Here is a 16,091-nt window from a genome sequence, read left to right on the forward strand (position 1 = left end):
TCTTTAATATTGGGACAAGAAAAAAAAAAATCTTTCTCCAAATATCTTTCTCCATATTGGTCGTCAGGGCCACACCACAGTGTTACCTTACTTCTTGACCACAGTAAGATGTTAATAGGAATGTATTTTGGTTTTAAAAGCCAAAAGTTTCCCATTTCCCTTGCTCTTTGAAGGAACAGCCCCCCCGTATGATTATTTTGTGTGTGACTTGAGACTGTGGCAGTTTTCAGTAAGGTGTGAGCAGTCACAAGTTTTAACACTTTTGGAAAAAAACATGAAAGCTAACATAACTCTCAAATGAGTACACCCTTCTAGAGACCCCTTGCCCAAGTCTGTATTTTGGATGCTACAGAAGCATTCCTTCTGCTTTGAGGGGAGATCCTGTGATCCCTCCTATCTTGCTGGCAGCAAAGTTAACGGAATAAAGTACAAACCCCCTTTTTTCTCACTTTCTCATTAGCGAGCTAAAATATCATGCACTTGTTGAAATGTGACCAACGTTAGGTCTTTTCACATCTATAAATCTGAACTTGACTTTGAAATGTGCTTTAAATAAAGTTGCTTCCCAACAGACGTACCCATTTTTTTCCCATGGTTTATTGATGAGATATGATTGCACCGGCTGTTACTTTCACAGCCAAAACAGCTTTCTAAATCTGGAAGATGCCTAAATAATTAAGACTCAATCTGGTAGCTTAAAAATAAAAACTAACAGCCCCTGCAACTTCAGATGCGAGAAGGGATGGCGCAGAGTGTAGGGAACAGGGTGTAGGGCTGGTAGCGGCTGGAAGGCGAGCGGTTCCCCGCGCAGGAGAGGGACGTGCTGCTGGCTGCCTCCCTCGTGCCTGCGATGTGACCTGCTTCTGCCTGTGTGGTGACAAGCAGCAGGGCACATGGCAGCTCCGTCTCCCTCTGACTCAGAGCGTGCTCTTGTCCCGTGGACTTACAACGTGCTCTATATACCTGAGGAGCCCGGGTGCTTTCCTTCAGTCGAGCAGCGGGCACTGGAGAAGAGAGAGTTACTGACCAGGGGAGAGGAAAGCTGGGGAGTTTTGGCTTTACTGGCACGGTACCGGCTCCTCAAGCTGCTGTTTCTTTTCCTCTCCTGACCTCTCTAAAGTGCTCGTGTTCTTATCAGTCGGAAAATGAGAGCGAGGTCACGCCATGGGAAATCTTGTTTCAGAATTACCCAGTCAGGAGAACTCTGAGTAAACAAAGGGGTTGTTTGTTCATGCTTGTTTAAAGAGTTAAAAATTTGCTGAATAGTTTTGGCACCAAGCATTTGGCACCTGATGAGGGGCAGGGGCAGGCCAATGTCATTCTGGGCTGCAGATCTGCTGAGTCTTGGTCTTCCAAGTGTTTTGTTGGAGCATCTGCAAGTTTTTCACAAGTGAGCGTTGCTGTTGGCCTCACCACCGAGTGCCGATGAAATGCTGTCAGTATGTTTACCCAGGATGGGCTTCAGAGACCTCGCTATCAGAGTGGGATCGATGAAGCTGGAGTTCACAACGGGGCCGATTAAACATTATCAGGGATTTAGACCCAAAGATTGCCAGGACAAGTGTAAAATAAATTATGCCTTTCATTTTGATAACATTATTCCTCCAGAGGTCTCCGACTAGTGGATTTACATGCCTCTCGTGACTATCATAATCCTGCTTTTCAAGAGGGAGAAGAGAAGAGGCAGAATGCTGAGCACGAGTGGCCTAGCCTAGGTAGCAGCAGCAGAGATGACAAGGCCTCAGGAGACACGGTTGTCCTCACTAAATCAACTTCTCCTTACGCAATGGTTAGCAAAGGGAACTGGTTAAATAGCTGCTAGTGTTTGGGAGTACAGATAGGAGGACAAGAGCTGGAACAACTGAAAGTAGAATTGAGAGTCATTGGGGGCTATAGCGCAGGAGAAAGAGTTTGGAGTAGAAGGTCCATCGGTGTGATGTTTGAAATTAGCATGGATAAAGTGATGGAAGTGTGCATTGCAGGGAAATGAGCCTAAATTTCATTATTTGGAGGGGCAGGTGGTTAACTTGACCTTTTGTTTTTTAAAAGATCAATTAGAAATCCTGGCTATGCCTATTTAGTAGTGCTTCATCATCCGCGCTGTAATGAATAGTTCTTTGTTTTGATTAGAAACAAATTAATCCAGTTTTTCTAGAAATGAACAAATTGATTTGGATAAACAACCATCGTTTGCGACTCAGTCATCTCAACACAAATCCTCAGCTCTGCTTGGGTTTGCCTTGGCTTCTGTCCAGGCTGACTCCGGCAGCCCCATGTTCTTTATCAGTGAGATAAGTGGGATATGATTATTGTTCCCTTTAAATCAAACACTGGACTAAAGTATCAGGCCTGAAATTTCAGTATCTCTCTGTGTAGAATATGGCATTTTCTTCTTCTGTGTGAAGCACAAATGCTTTATGCTGTTTGTAAAACTTTGTCTAACTCTTTTAATTACATGGTCCTTGTGAAAAAGGCTCATGGCCAAGGTTTTCTTGATGATTTCGTACTTGGCAGGTATTGTTAACAAGTGGCTGGGTGAAGCTGTTGTTTTCATATTTCAGCACAAAACTGATGTGAACACACTCGCTATTCTGAGGATGATCCTGTTACAAACTGTCGTTAACTTCTGAGAACTTCTGCTATCTGCCATCGAGGGTAAAACTCTCACACCTGGACTGGAGGCAGGATTTTGCCCCAGTGTTCCTAATCCGATTTCACGCGTTTCCCATTAACAACAGTTACGTTCCTGCATTTCCTCTTCCTCTCCTTACATCTGCCTTCAGCGTGCAGTGCTGTAGGCAAACGACTTTTTTCTAAGACCGCATCAACTCACCAAACTTGCAGTGTAATTGAAGAGCCAGGTTTACCCCAGAGGCAGAACAGATGGTGTCCTGCGATAGCAAAATGTTTTATTTCTAACCAAATAGAGCACAGGTCAAATAATTGCAAACTTTTCTCTGCCGTTGTTGCTAGCACGTTTTTCTATCCCACGATGCCGCTTGTCATCTCAGAGAGAAAACTTGATGAAAACCCACCCCGTCAATGCATCTTATCTTTGGTGCTTGGGCTACGCTCGTTTTCATTTGGTGCCGTTAATTGGCTGCTGAGCTTTGATTGCCCCGAGCTTAGAAAATAACAAGCCCTGGGAATCTTGCCACTGTACACCAGCTGGTTGGCCCCCGTGGCACTGCGAGATAGCTGGCACCGGCAGCTGCTGGGGCTGCTAATAGGAGACACATGGGGAGAATTAAAAGGCGTTTCTGGTGAGCAAGTAATAACGGAGCAGGTAGTTTCAAAAGAGGGATGAGGGAAAAATAGTCACTTAACCAGGGGGTACACAGCTAGCCCACGTAGGCAGTGCCCACGTGTCCTGCACTGATCGCTCCTCCTTGTCAGCATCTGTGTTACAAATGACCGTCAGGGGCAGCTAATTTTCAACACCATGCTCAAACTGTTCCTCCTTCTGGGGCAAACCCAGTCTCTTAGCAACTTAGCTCAGCCCATAAGTGGCTGGTTGAGGCGGGGAGCGGGCTGTAAGGATCATTTCAGCCCCCAGGCAGGGGCCGTGGCCGGACCTCTCTGTACTCTGTCCCGCTGGCTTTGGTCTGGCCCCAGAAAGCCCTGGCAGCCTGGCCCTGCTGTCCTGCCTTCTTCTGGGTATTCCCCTCACGATTTGTGCACATCAGCGGTTGTTAGAAGCTCTTCAAGGGAGAAAGTGTATTGTGACTTCATCTAGAAAGCTGCCAAGGAGTGATGTTACCAGAGCTAATGGTAATCATAGCAGGGTAATTAGAACTGGAATCAAAGTATAAACTGCATTATTTTGCATTAGTAATTGGATGCCTGCTCCCTGACTATTCCTTTTATGGTGCATTTTTGTTGACTTGCTGTAGGGATTGCAACATCTAATCCTTCCAAACAACATTCGTTCTTCCAAAACAACATCATAGACATATCCTTGTCCACTGCAGCCTGTCACCAATTTTCTGTTTTATCTTTTATTGCTGTCCCAACTCAAAAGTAGTCAGAATGGCATTTGGACCTGTTACATCACTCAATAGAGCAGAGCTGGTAGGAGCACACCACTGTATTTCCATTAAGACTATTAGATATTCTGGTTTGGAAAAGCAGTTGAAGGCAGCATTCGTTTTGGGGGAAAAAATGTGAATGTAACTTTTTGTTAGGTTTTCTTATAGATGGCTGTAGGCTAATGTAGCTTTGTATAAGGAATAAAGGAATGAAAGAGTGAAGGACAGAGAATAAATAAGAGAACAAGGAGGCGAACCAGGCTGTCCTCACTGCTGAAATAAGGTTAGCGCAGATTTCAATACATTTACTAGACAATATACCTATTTGACCCCAAGCCCTGGGGATTTTTTTTTTCCTGCCTCGGAAAAGGGAGATTGCCAAAGGTTTAAAACATGCTCTCTTTAACCACTGGATATTTAATTAAGATAGCTGGAACACTGTCTTTACAGAGAGCACTGGCAGTCAGCGGTGGTGCTGGTTCTCAGCACTGTGCTCCCACGTAACCTCAACTGAAAAACACTGGCAGCTGTTCCTCAGGGGAGATGCGATCCCTCTTCATGTGCCATGTTCCCTGTCCACTCCTCTTTAATCACAGCCAGTGTACACCATTTGAGATAGTTTTGTTGTTGAGAGAGAGCACTGTCCCACTGCTTAGAGCTAACTGTAAGTCATCCTGTCTTAATGCAAAAGCAACAGGGGAAAGGATTTTTGTAAATACCCTGATTTATCTAAAAACATGTCCATAAATCTGAATGGTTGTCATTCCTTGCTGGAATCGTGCAAGTATTAAATCCATTCACATTGTCTTGTGGCTTCACTTTGTGCCACCAACTCTTGCCTGAACAGTCAGTGTAGTTATTAAGTCATCACTGCAGTCATATTATTGAGGAGAATGTTTCCCAACAGAGCGCTCAGGTCCTGCTGTAACTCCTCTCCTTTTTCTCCTTTTTTTTTTGTGTTTACAAAAGATCTTTTCAAGAAAACCATTATACCTGGACATTTGTCCCGAATGAAACCCACTGCATGTGATTTTAATAGTCTGCTTTATTCCAGGATCGCTGTCTGCACAGCCCAGCTTGAAGCCTCCCTTCCTGGCTGCAAGATAGTAAAGCTTCAGTATGCAAAGCTGAGCCCTCCCCTGCATATCTTCTCCCCAGGAGCTGAGTTCACTGCATATCCAATGTGCTGTCTCTGGTGCTTGCTCGGCCTACGTATTAAGGCGAGGGTAACTTGTTTTCCCCAATATAAAGTGTTTGGGTATCTTTTCCCACTCCCAAGCACTGCTTCAGTTCTGAAGCAGAACCTGCCTTTGCCCTGCAGTCTCTGCAGCCTTCTTAGGACCTTCGCTCACATAGCCTGGGAAGGAGAAAGCCTGAGAATATATTTTACAGGCAATTACCAAAAAACACCAAGGTAGAGCTTAAACATATGAAATAACATTTTTTTTCTTGTTCTCATTGATCATTGTGGGCTTCAGAGAGTCCACTCCGAAACACTGAAAACTCAGTCACCCAAAACAGTGGAGAATTGTGAAAGGCCCCTGAGTGTGTTCCCTGACAGCAAATTACCAGCAGTCGGGAATAATCCTTGGTAAGAGATAAGGCCACAAATCCATGTCAGCTTTTGTGTAGGGGATACTTTAGCCTAAGTTTTCTTTTTGTTAAATGAAACGTAGTTTGGTTTGCCTTGTGGGTGATAGTATGATAGCTTGGATTGGAAAGGACGTTTAAAGATTATCTAGTCCAAGCCCCCTGCCATGGGCGGGGTCAGAAGGAAGGGTGGTTTGCTTTTCTCTCCTAGGAATCAGTGCTGCATTTTTTTTTCCAGATGTGAACAATAATGGATATAAGTAGACACTGAGATAAATAAGTGTGGATATTCATCTCTTTCTCCCTCACCCTTTACCTTGTTTGACTGCTTTAGACTCTAAACTCCTCAGGGTAGGGATGGTCTCCTGCTATGTATGCGTAGAGAGGACCCTGATTCTTCAGGAGATAGGTGAAAGGTATAAAGGCGTTGCACCCCCACTGGAGTCATTTGGTTAACGACCCAAGGAGCATTAAGGGAATAGTCCTGGAGGCTTTCCAGAGAGGCCTCACAGACTCATCACAAGGTCCGTAAGTAAGCAAAGGTCTTCAAGCTGATCTAATCCATTCCCTCACCCTTAAGCACAGTGAGATTTTCTTGAGTACAGCAGAAGACACTAAACTGTTCCTGCTGTGCCAGGTTAGCAGCCAAAATGAACGTCCCTCGTCACAGAGGTTACCACGTCCCAGGTTTACAGGTTGAGACAGACTGCCAACCAAGGCCCTGCCTGTGCTAAAGTCAACACGAGGTGACAGTGGGGTCCTCAGAAAGAAGAAGTTTTCCCTTCAAAAAGAGGCTGTTGTTGTAGGGGGAATTGGGCCTCAGGTACAGAATTTGGCCTATAATCTTAATTCCCATTTCCTGCTTACATTTTTTTTTTTTTTTTGCATTTAGAAAATTTCCAAGATGCTGTCTGCTGACACCTGTTTATTTGTCTGCTTCAAATTTTATTTCCAGTCCTTTGACACAAATCTCATAATTATTAGGGTTTCTTGAAATATATATATATAGGGTTTCTTGAAATATATATATATTTTTATATTTTTATATTTTTATATTTTATATATATATTTTTAAAGGGCAGCAGGAGCAGAACTGTAGGTGAATGACACGCTTGCACTATTATCAGACACTATGTACTAGCCTGTAACGTCAATATCTGTCCTACCAAGCTCCAGTGTGCTGAGTGTATTCTGTAGGTTTTGATGACTACTTCTAAGAGTGGAAGGTTAGTAGATCTACACATGTGAGCAGCCACTTTAAGAAAATATTGGGATTAAGAGACCCAGTTCTTGTTGTGTTTTCTTTCTTTCCTTCTTTCCATCTTTTTTTCTTGTCTGTCCTTATTTCTCTTGCATAGCTTCAATTTAAATGAGTCAAGTTCCTCTTTTTGAGACGGTTTTGTCTCTTACATTTAACACTAATGTTTCCAGTGATTTCTGTGGTAAAAGATTCTGTTTCTAAATTTGATCTCGTTTTCTCGTTTTCGATGTCTAATAGCTGTATTGTTATTATTTGCTAGCTTTAAATAGCAATTTTTTTTTCTGTAACTGGCTTTTTCTCATTCAAAAGGAAGAGATTCAATATGTTTGTTCTATTAATCTGTTTTTATTATTATTATTGGAGTAATTTTATGCACTGTTTTTTTTTCTAAAATTGAAAGCTGTAGTGATATATATCCAACCTCAGTTTATGTTTGTGTTTTGAAACAGAAACCAGAAGTTGCTTTCAGTGCTCTGAAAAATTGACCAAAGAAGCCCAGATATATTAAAATCAGCGGTCTATTTGAATTTTGCAGCAGTGCAAGGAAAATAACTTCTATTAAGTGTAAGTAACTCCTGCGGAATAACAAAGTTGTAGGCTCGCTGGAGTTTATTTTTCTCAAGTTTCATGTTGTTTATTAAAATAAGAAAGAAATTAAGTATCTTTGTGTCTACTTCTCCTCAGCTCTGCAATCCCAGACTTTATGAGACCTCAGCTCTTGTCAGCCTGAAGTCACCCTTGATTTAACTTATTAAAACATGGTAAGGAACAAACATTTCTGAGCAGTCGCTGTGGCTCCAACTGCAGTGTGGGTGGGAATTGCTGCTCTGGGATGTCCCCAGACTCCTTCATCTCCAGGAGGGCTTCTCTGTGTCAGAGGGAAACAGCTGGAACTCAGAAACTCCATGTTACTGACGTTTAATGAGTTCCCAGGCGTCACTTCAACCACAGAAATAAATTGTGTGTACTCTCACTTCCTGTTGGAAATGAGAAATAAAGTATATAGCATAAATCTCCACAGGTTGAAGCTGGCATGCATTGCTCTTGCTGTGGTGCAAGCTTTTAGCTACTGCTCGTGCACAGGAACTTGTTCAGCTGCCGGGACTCAATTAGGTGTCTGAGCACTTACATACATTTGAACTACAAGTAAATTAGCACTGTGTATACCAAGGACACTTGTGGTTGCTAACAGCTCTTCTTGGCACCAGAAGCTCCTCTAGGCATATATATGAGAGTGCCTCCATACTTGTAATTATAGTATCACTACCGACATGCTATAATTAGACAAGTTAAAAATTGCCTGAACTCCTGCGTATTGGTGAAGTGTGCTAAATTCCAGATGCAGTTGTTGCTGAGAAAAAACACTCTGAAGCTTTAGCTTAGCATAGGCGGTATCCTCACACCCTCCTCACCTTTCACTTGAATGGAGCTTTTTGTTCGGACTTAACCTGCATGAATGGTCACTGTAAACAGCTCTGGTCATCTTTTTGTTATGTACCAGGAGAAGCATTACAAGCTCAATGGAGCATATTTAAAAAGATATATTCTTTTATGTATAGACACCTACCAGCCCTAAGTGTCAGGATTTTATTATATTATTGCAGCAGTTTCACACGCACACACTCACTGAATATGTTTATCTTCTGTGCTGGGCACTGCATAGAGCGTCCTCTGAAACAGGGGAGGAATAGCCAGTTCATCCCTTTACTCTGTGCGAGGACTCTGTGCTCCTCGTCCTTTACCTCTTGCACATAGCAGGTGCATGCTCTGCACAGCATGAACAAGAGGTTCTAGCTTTGAACTGCTGCCAAGTTCAATACACTGTCAGCTTCAATATATCTTGCTTTCTTCGACCTCCTTTTATGAGAAAAAAAAAAAAAAAAGCATCACCAAAGCCTATTTGCTTTTTGCTGTAAACTGCTCCTCCTCGTATCGTCTTGACAAGGTAGCTGCCTTGTTACATCCCTTGTATGGATCATTGATCGTGTCTCTTTCTATAAACATCACATTTTTGCTCCAGCTCTGTTGTTGGAGCACCAACCCTACAGGAAAGGCAGCTCGGCGTTTCAGCTTCTGGCCCAGTTCTCATGACTGCAGTGAATTCATCATCAAGGGCTCTCATCAGAAATCCCCATTCCTCAAATAGTTTCTTATTTGTCTCTTAGCTCTTGGCAGGTTTTCGGCTTCCGCCCACATGGTGAAGGCTTGTCTAAGAATGGCAACAGCACGAAACCCAATAAAATCAGAATTACAAGCTAACTGAGCGTAACTCCCCCTTTTGATAATGGAGGTTTGTCTTCTTTAAGGAAAGTAGGGGAGTGCATTTTGGTTTAATAATAGTAGGGCTGGCTTCAGACATTTGAGCAGCAGTGTGTGTGGCCCTGTGGGTGCCTGAGCACTGAGTTAGAGAGCTCTTCTTCAGCTGTGTTTGTAACGTGCTTGGTGCGGTGATTGAGGCCTTGCTCCCTCTCTGGGGAGCTCCCCTGGGCCACGGCCTGAGGGCAGGGCTGTTCACCGCCCAGCTGCTTCCAGCAGATAGCTTTGTTATACTCAGATCTTGCATTTATTTCAAGATACAGCACTCGCCTTTCCTCTGCCCTTTCCTGAGCCCTAATCTCTGCCTGACCGACTGGAAAGTCGCAGTCACTTGCTCCCACCTGGGGTGATGGTTCTGACAAGGAGGCTTAGCGTTCCCACCACCAGCACTTCGGAGGACGTCTGTCCCCAGGGACAACACGATGGGCCACACGGGCTCTGAAAGCCTTTGAACTCCTCTGTCTGTACGTTAGCACCGCAGCTTAGTTCCTGTGTTTAATGCTTACATTACTCAGTGTTTCTCGCTACGCCAATACACTCTATGTGCAGTGTGGATTTTGAATCAGCAGGGGAAACATATGGTCCCAAAATGAATTCATGTACACAACATAACTTTGTAAAGTATGCATCCCCAGTTCATTATTGCAGTACAACATCCCATACCTGATAACACTCGTGCAGAACTGTGCCAGCAACCTGCTGGGCAGCACTCAGTCAAGGCGTTCATCTGTTGTGATGAACCTGTTTTAGTTTAAACATGGAATAAAAGTTTCTGGGAAAATGAAACCTAGCTATTTAAACCCTTTTTTTTTTTTTTTTTCCCTTGTGAGCTGTATGTGTGGAATTTTCATTCCTTTTAAACTCCAGAACACATCAAGCAGGCCCCAGATCAGTAAGACAGGTCCCTTCCCTTGAAAACTAACAACTTGTGTAGACATCCTGATAGCTGAAAGACTACAGAAAGGCTGTAATAAACGACTCATTGCCATTCACCTGATCTCGGGCTGACCTTGGGCTGGAGTCTAACCTAGCACAAGCAAGGAAGAGTTGCAGAAAGGCTACACCAGAATTAGGGAGCTAAGCTCGTCCTCCTGGGTTGTTCTCAGACACCGAGGCCAGCCAACGTGTGGCTGCCCATGTCCATGCTGTCAGACCTACCGTCTGGTCACCGCCCACAGCAGGGTGTCCACATGCAACCTGTCTGGTGAGAGTGGTGCCTCCTTGTGCTAAACTCCAGATCATGCCCAGGAACTCGTCTGGGAGATGGCCAGAAGTCATTGCTTTTATTATTTAAGCAGAGATGCTCAAGCTCCTGTGCCTGGTTACCGTTTCTGGCACAGCTTAATTAAATGAATAGGCATAGGCCTTAATGTGGCCGTGTGACTGATCAGTGAACTCCTACGACAAAGGAAGGCTCAGAGGAAGTAGGCAAGGATGATGTTCTTATGAAGCTCAGGAAGGAATGTAGAAAGTGACCACAATGATTGTAAAGGAAAACGAACTTATCTCAACCCAAGTGGACCGGAAGATGATCATTGTTGCAGATAATCAGCTCTATCAGTTGGGTGGATCAACTGGTTGTGTAAATGGCCTAAATTCCCTAAAATGGTCAACAGAAAGTATCATCTTCGTGAGCCAGCCAGGCCAGCATGGGGGAAGTGTATATGTAGCTCAGCACAACATGGGGTATAAAAAATGAATAACCATCAAAACAAGCTTTGAAGAGAACAGACTTCAGCTGGCTTCAACCCGCCTCTTCCTTCATGGCGACTGGGAATGCAAGGCATCATGATTGTGTACATGTAGATACCCGTAATGGCAGTCATGTTTCTATAGTGATTCAACTGTATATTGCAATTGCTGTATTGTACTTGTGAGTTCAGTATATTGGTGCATCACTCTGGTAACTCAAGATCCTGTGTAATGTCAAGTATCTTCAAATAAGTAAATTTGATATTAAAACATTACACCCTGCTCATGCGGAATGTCTAAAAAGAACGTGTTCAGAGAGTAATGGGCTCTGGCAGGCTTCATGAACACTGATGTTGGTGCAAGGGAGAGGATGGGAATGAGAGTTGGGAGCAGGGCAAAACCACCCCTTCCTGCTCCAGTGAGCACTTATTCAGAACTAACAGACCATGGAACTACAGCGTCAGTTGTCACTGCAGACAGATGTGGGTGCTGTGGTGCCTACTGCAATGTGCTCCTGATGATGGTCTCCTTTTCTATGAGGTACCTAGGATTAGACCTTTCATCTCCACCTCTTGTTTCAAGCAGACTTTTGCAGGTATTGACTTCTTTTTCTGCTTTAATTGCTTGCAGCCTCTCAAAAACAGGCACCTAATACATTTTCTAATTTTGTTCTTCAGTATGTTTTGTTGTTGTTATTGTTTTTCTTCTCCAGAAAGGTTTATTTCCCTGCACTAGCTCCTCTTTCATTGCCTGAAATTGCAAGGAGGAAGAAAACCGTGCTGTCAGATCTCATACAACAAGAGCTGAAAGAAAGCAGCTCTACAATAGCGTGTATTGACTGGACCTCTCTCAGTTCAATCAGTTTTTCTATTTGTCAGGGAAGCCTTAGAGCAAATGAATGCTGTGACTAGCCTCAGAGAATCGCAGCATGTCCGCAGGTGGTAGGAGCAATGGCTGTGCTTTGCAGGGTCTCAGGAATGTCTCTGGAGCTTGTTAGGATGTGCAGGGTAAGACCCCTGAAGTCACACAGCTACAAAAAACAGTCACGTACACTAAAGCTGTCCAGTCCTGTGTACTTTGGAAAATTCACATAGAATTGTTGAAAATCCACAGATCCAGCTATATGGGTAATATGATATAAAGGAAATATTTGAGTCAAAAGAGCAAAATGTTTTTGGAATTACCTTTAGAAACTTTTATTTAGAACAGAGTGAAACTTAACGTGGTGTAGATTTGCTGACTTTTTTTTTTTTAAAAAAAAAAAAAGAACAGACCTAAGAGAGAATGATCTGGTTTAGATTTTCACAGAAACAGGTCCCAACTTCTTAAATTGCCATTGATTTTAACAACAGAAGGCATGAGCCTCACATTGATTTAGACAAAACTAAAAATTAGATTTCATCTGGCAAACTCTTCTTAGATCGTGACAAATTGTATCACTTTGGGTAAAAGCTGTTAAGAATGCCTTTGGGTAAAAGCTATGTATGTTCCTCTTTTAAATACCATTTTATCTGAAATAATCTCTCATGAAGGAGAAAAACAAAACAAAAACACAAATTCGTTCTTCAGTTCAGTTGTAATTACTGGACAATAATTCTGCATTCTGTACAGAAACAGAGAAGTGAAATTACAGATACCACGGACGATGATCGGAGAGCAGTCAGCCTGCCTTTATAAGAAGTCAGCGCTCACCAGCTGAATCACAGAACATGCCAATGTGCAAATAAAACACGTCATTTTAAAACTCCTTCAAAGACAAGGCTGGGAACATTGCCTCAGGCACTTCTTTAAATTCAGATGACAAATGGTGACTTGCCAAACTCTAGTCACCCAGCTGTTTGCAATCCCTGTTGTAAAACGCCAGGTGCCAACCCACCAGTCCTTCTGATTTTGTTCAGACTGCTTTAAATCTAGAGGAATTCCACTAAAGCCAGGGGATACGTTTTGATACCTTTTTGGATATATTTGTAGCCTCACCTAGGTTCAAATCTAGGCATTCCCAGCTGCCCTTTCCTTTGCTTTCCATTACTGCCTTACCACTCTCCTCTAAATCAAGCATTTTTGTTTCTTAGCTGTCTTGTTACTAAACTGACAGTTTCAACAACAAAATTTAAACAGACCTTTAATACTGTGAAAGACACTTGTCAAGTTCCTGCCCCTGAGCATGATAAAGACACGTGGCTCTTCCCTTGCAAAAGCTACTTGGTGGTTGGCAGTATATAAACTCTGAGCTTGAGGCAGCAGGCTTATTCAAGTGCATTATCCCTTGGGAAAGGAAGGAGAGCCATTAAATTCCCCTTAATGTGGTGATTTAGGGTGGTTTAGGGCCTTGCTACCCTGCAGCCATCTTGTCCCAGGTGTTGGACCTAGGGTATTTTTCTCGGAGGCTCAAAGGGAGGATCTCAGCAGACCACTGCCGTTTCTGGTGCCTTGCACGCTCAGCATTGTCACAATGTCCCCTGCTGCCTACCCTGAGAAATCCTGGGTATTTTTCTTTTGCTTTCCAGACTTGAAGAAACAGATAAAGCACTAACTGCACCACTGGTGCCAGCCGAAGCGCTTACCGTTTGCACAGAGCTCCATGCCAAGAGACTGGACGTGATATCCCTTTTCCAAGGGTGTGAAGGAAACGTTGAAGCAGGGAGCCCCTGCCAGGGCAGACGGGCTTTGAACGGCACCGGAGATGAATGAAATGAGTGGGGTTTCCATTGCAGTTTCCACGCAGGGATGGTGTGCCTGTGGTGCAGGCCGGGCCGGCCCTGGCCAGGAAGCGCGTGGTTGTTTTCCCGGCCGTGAGTCAGGGCTGCCTCTTGGCCTCCTGCCTTGAGATGTGCGGTGGCAGGCCACTCCCTGAGGTACTGCGAGGCATGTTTTCCTGGGGAGGCTGAGGGATTTGGGTTAAACCCACAGACAAGCAGCCGTTCGGCTTGGTTCAAGCTTCCCTCCTCTCCCCAGCTCTGAGGCGCCCAAGGGCACCGCAAGCTGCCGATAACATCCGCGGCGGGGACCAGGATGTTACAGTAGATTTGTAGGGACTAATTGCTTCTGCCCTGTCTTCTTTGCATTGCTTTGGCCTTACCTGAGGTGCAAGCATGCCCTGCCCTGCCTCAGGGCAGGCAATACCAACTGTTTCCCTGAGGTGCGAGGTGGAGGCAGGACGAGCGCATATTTCTTGCAGTGAACAGGAGGGGCGAAGTCCTCCATGCTTCTCTAATATCTATTCTGTTGGTCTCACCCATTTGCAGGGCAATTTTTTGTTAGTAACATGAGCAGCTGCTTGGGATTTTCTGCCCCCGCAGTCTGTCCTACTGACTAATGTGTCTTGCAGGTTGAGTCCATGCTCTTCTGACCAAGGCTGTTGACTGTAGCCTTACAGCCCAGCATTGGGATGTGTGGGACTAGTTCGCCAGAGCAACACAGACTTCTCTTCCTTCACACTAAAACTGTGTGGTCATGTTGTCGTCTTAACTTAAGAACAGACTGATCCCTGGGGTCAGGAGATAAGTTCCTCCATCAGGCCAGAATTCATCCCTCAGATAAATCCAAGTCATAAAAGCATCCATTGCACACACAATTCTTCCAGCACCCCCATTGTTGGCCTCTCTCTGCAGGTACTTTCAGAGCATCCTTTTTTTCTTCTAAAATACGTTCTTCCTTCCTGTGCCTCCATTCTTTTTACGTTATAAAGTAACACCACAATCACACGTATTTATGGTGTTGGCAGTTCATTTTAGTTAGCTGGGAAAAAAAGGATCAAAAAAGAAGCTCTGAAAGCAAAATTGAAAACCTAAGGAAATGATGCAGAATGCTGGAAAGGGAAAACAGTGAAGAAAACAAAGGAAAGACACCTGAAGAACAACATTTGTGCAACAGAAAGAAATTAGATAAGGTTTGAAGAAATTGTAACAAGGAAATGCTGGTTGAAGAAGAGGATGAAATTTTGAACAGGCTGAACTGTAATACCAATAAGGATACAGGCAATCATATAAAATCTGTTTTAATATTCTCTTTTGAAATACCAGCAGTGAAAAATAAGACCACTAATATCTTACTTTGAACCAGCAATAGAAGCTATAAGCTCAGCTTTCTTGCAAATACTCCCTAGTGCTAGCAACACAGCCTACTGAAGGCAATGAGTTCAGACTTCACTGAACCTGAATCCTGCTCCCAAAGAAAGGCAGAAGAGAAGAAACAAAAAAATACCAAGGAGCGTAACTGCTTCCAGCCAGCACTCAGGCCAGGCCATGGTACAAAGGGCAATCCTTTATGCACCAGCAGTGCTTTACTTTTCTGGGAAACAGAGGGTGTATTAACATGCCTCAAAGCCCTGTGCATGCCACGGAGAGGGCACACGAGGGTAAGCACCAGGAGAGCCACCAAGCACGATGGAGAACACAGCGCTCCACATGCAGAACACAGCAGCAGCAAATCAAATAGTCCTGATCATTAGCAGTCCCCTGTGGCTTTTTGTAGGGTGCTAATCAGCACCTTGGCTATTTTCCAGCCTGCATGATTACATTCTGCCTGCTGAAATTACTTTCAGCAGTTTAAACTGAATTCGACATCTTTTTCATTTCCCAGCCTGAACTGCTAGGTGGAAGTGCTTGTGCTGCGTGGCAGATGGCAGACAAGACTCCTGACCCAGGGGATGGTTGTGCTTCGATGGTAGGAAATGCCCTCGTACCTCTATCTTTTTTTTTTTTTTTTTTTTTTTTTCCCCATGTGTTAGTAAAGCAAGTTGGTTAATATTTCTGCTGTGGTTTCCACATGGCTGGAAATTGCTCTCAAAGTACAAAATGCAGCCCCAGCCTTATTAAGGGCTGATGTCTTCCAGTGCAAATGCCTTCTTTGAAAGCTGTAATTGCCATCTAGTACTTAAGCAAGTGTGCACGCAGGCAAGCAGGCAGGTTCCCAGATGACGGCCTCCACTACCTGTTTGCTGTCAGCCCACGGGATTGTCATGTAAAACCTGTTAGCTGCAGGGATTCAACTAACTGAGCCTTATTTCACAACTGCCACGGGCTGAGAAGACAAGGCAGAGCTCGCCGGTGCTACACGCGGAGCAGGAAGCTGCCTGCAGGAACAAGCTGCTGGGAGCCGCAGGCTGCGCTCACTTCCAAATGGCAGGCACCTGCCACCCACCCTGATCACACCTCGTGCCTCCACCTCCCCAGACCCACGAGCAAAATCTGCTCTGCCACTGC

General features: G+C 44.2%; 1 protein-coding gene across 1 annotated transcript in view; it reads right to left on the bottom strand.

The window, feature by feature from the left end:
• Positions 1–13,616, bottom strand: part of ELOVL5 (ELOVL fatty acid elongase 5) — a 49,687-nt gene extending 36,071 nt beyond the window's left edge. Inside the window, exon 1 of the mRNA XM_035543113.2 lies at positions 13,452–13,616. Within this exon, the coding sequence (XP_035399006.1) occupies positions 13,452–13,596 (145 nt within the window). The 5' untranslated portion in view covers positions 13,597–13,616. The remainder of the gene's footprint in view (positions 1–13,451) is intronic.
• Positions 13,617–16,091: the final 2,475 nt, after the last annotated feature.

This window comes from Cygnus atratus, chromosome 3 (assembly GCF_013377495.2).
Source record: "Cygnus atratus isolate AKBS03 ecotype Queensland, Australia chromosome 3, CAtr_DNAZoo_HiC_assembly, whole genome shotgun sequence".
NCBI classification, from domain to species: Eukaryota; Metazoa; Chordata; class Aves; order Anseriformes; family Anatidae; genus Cygnus; species Cygnus atratus.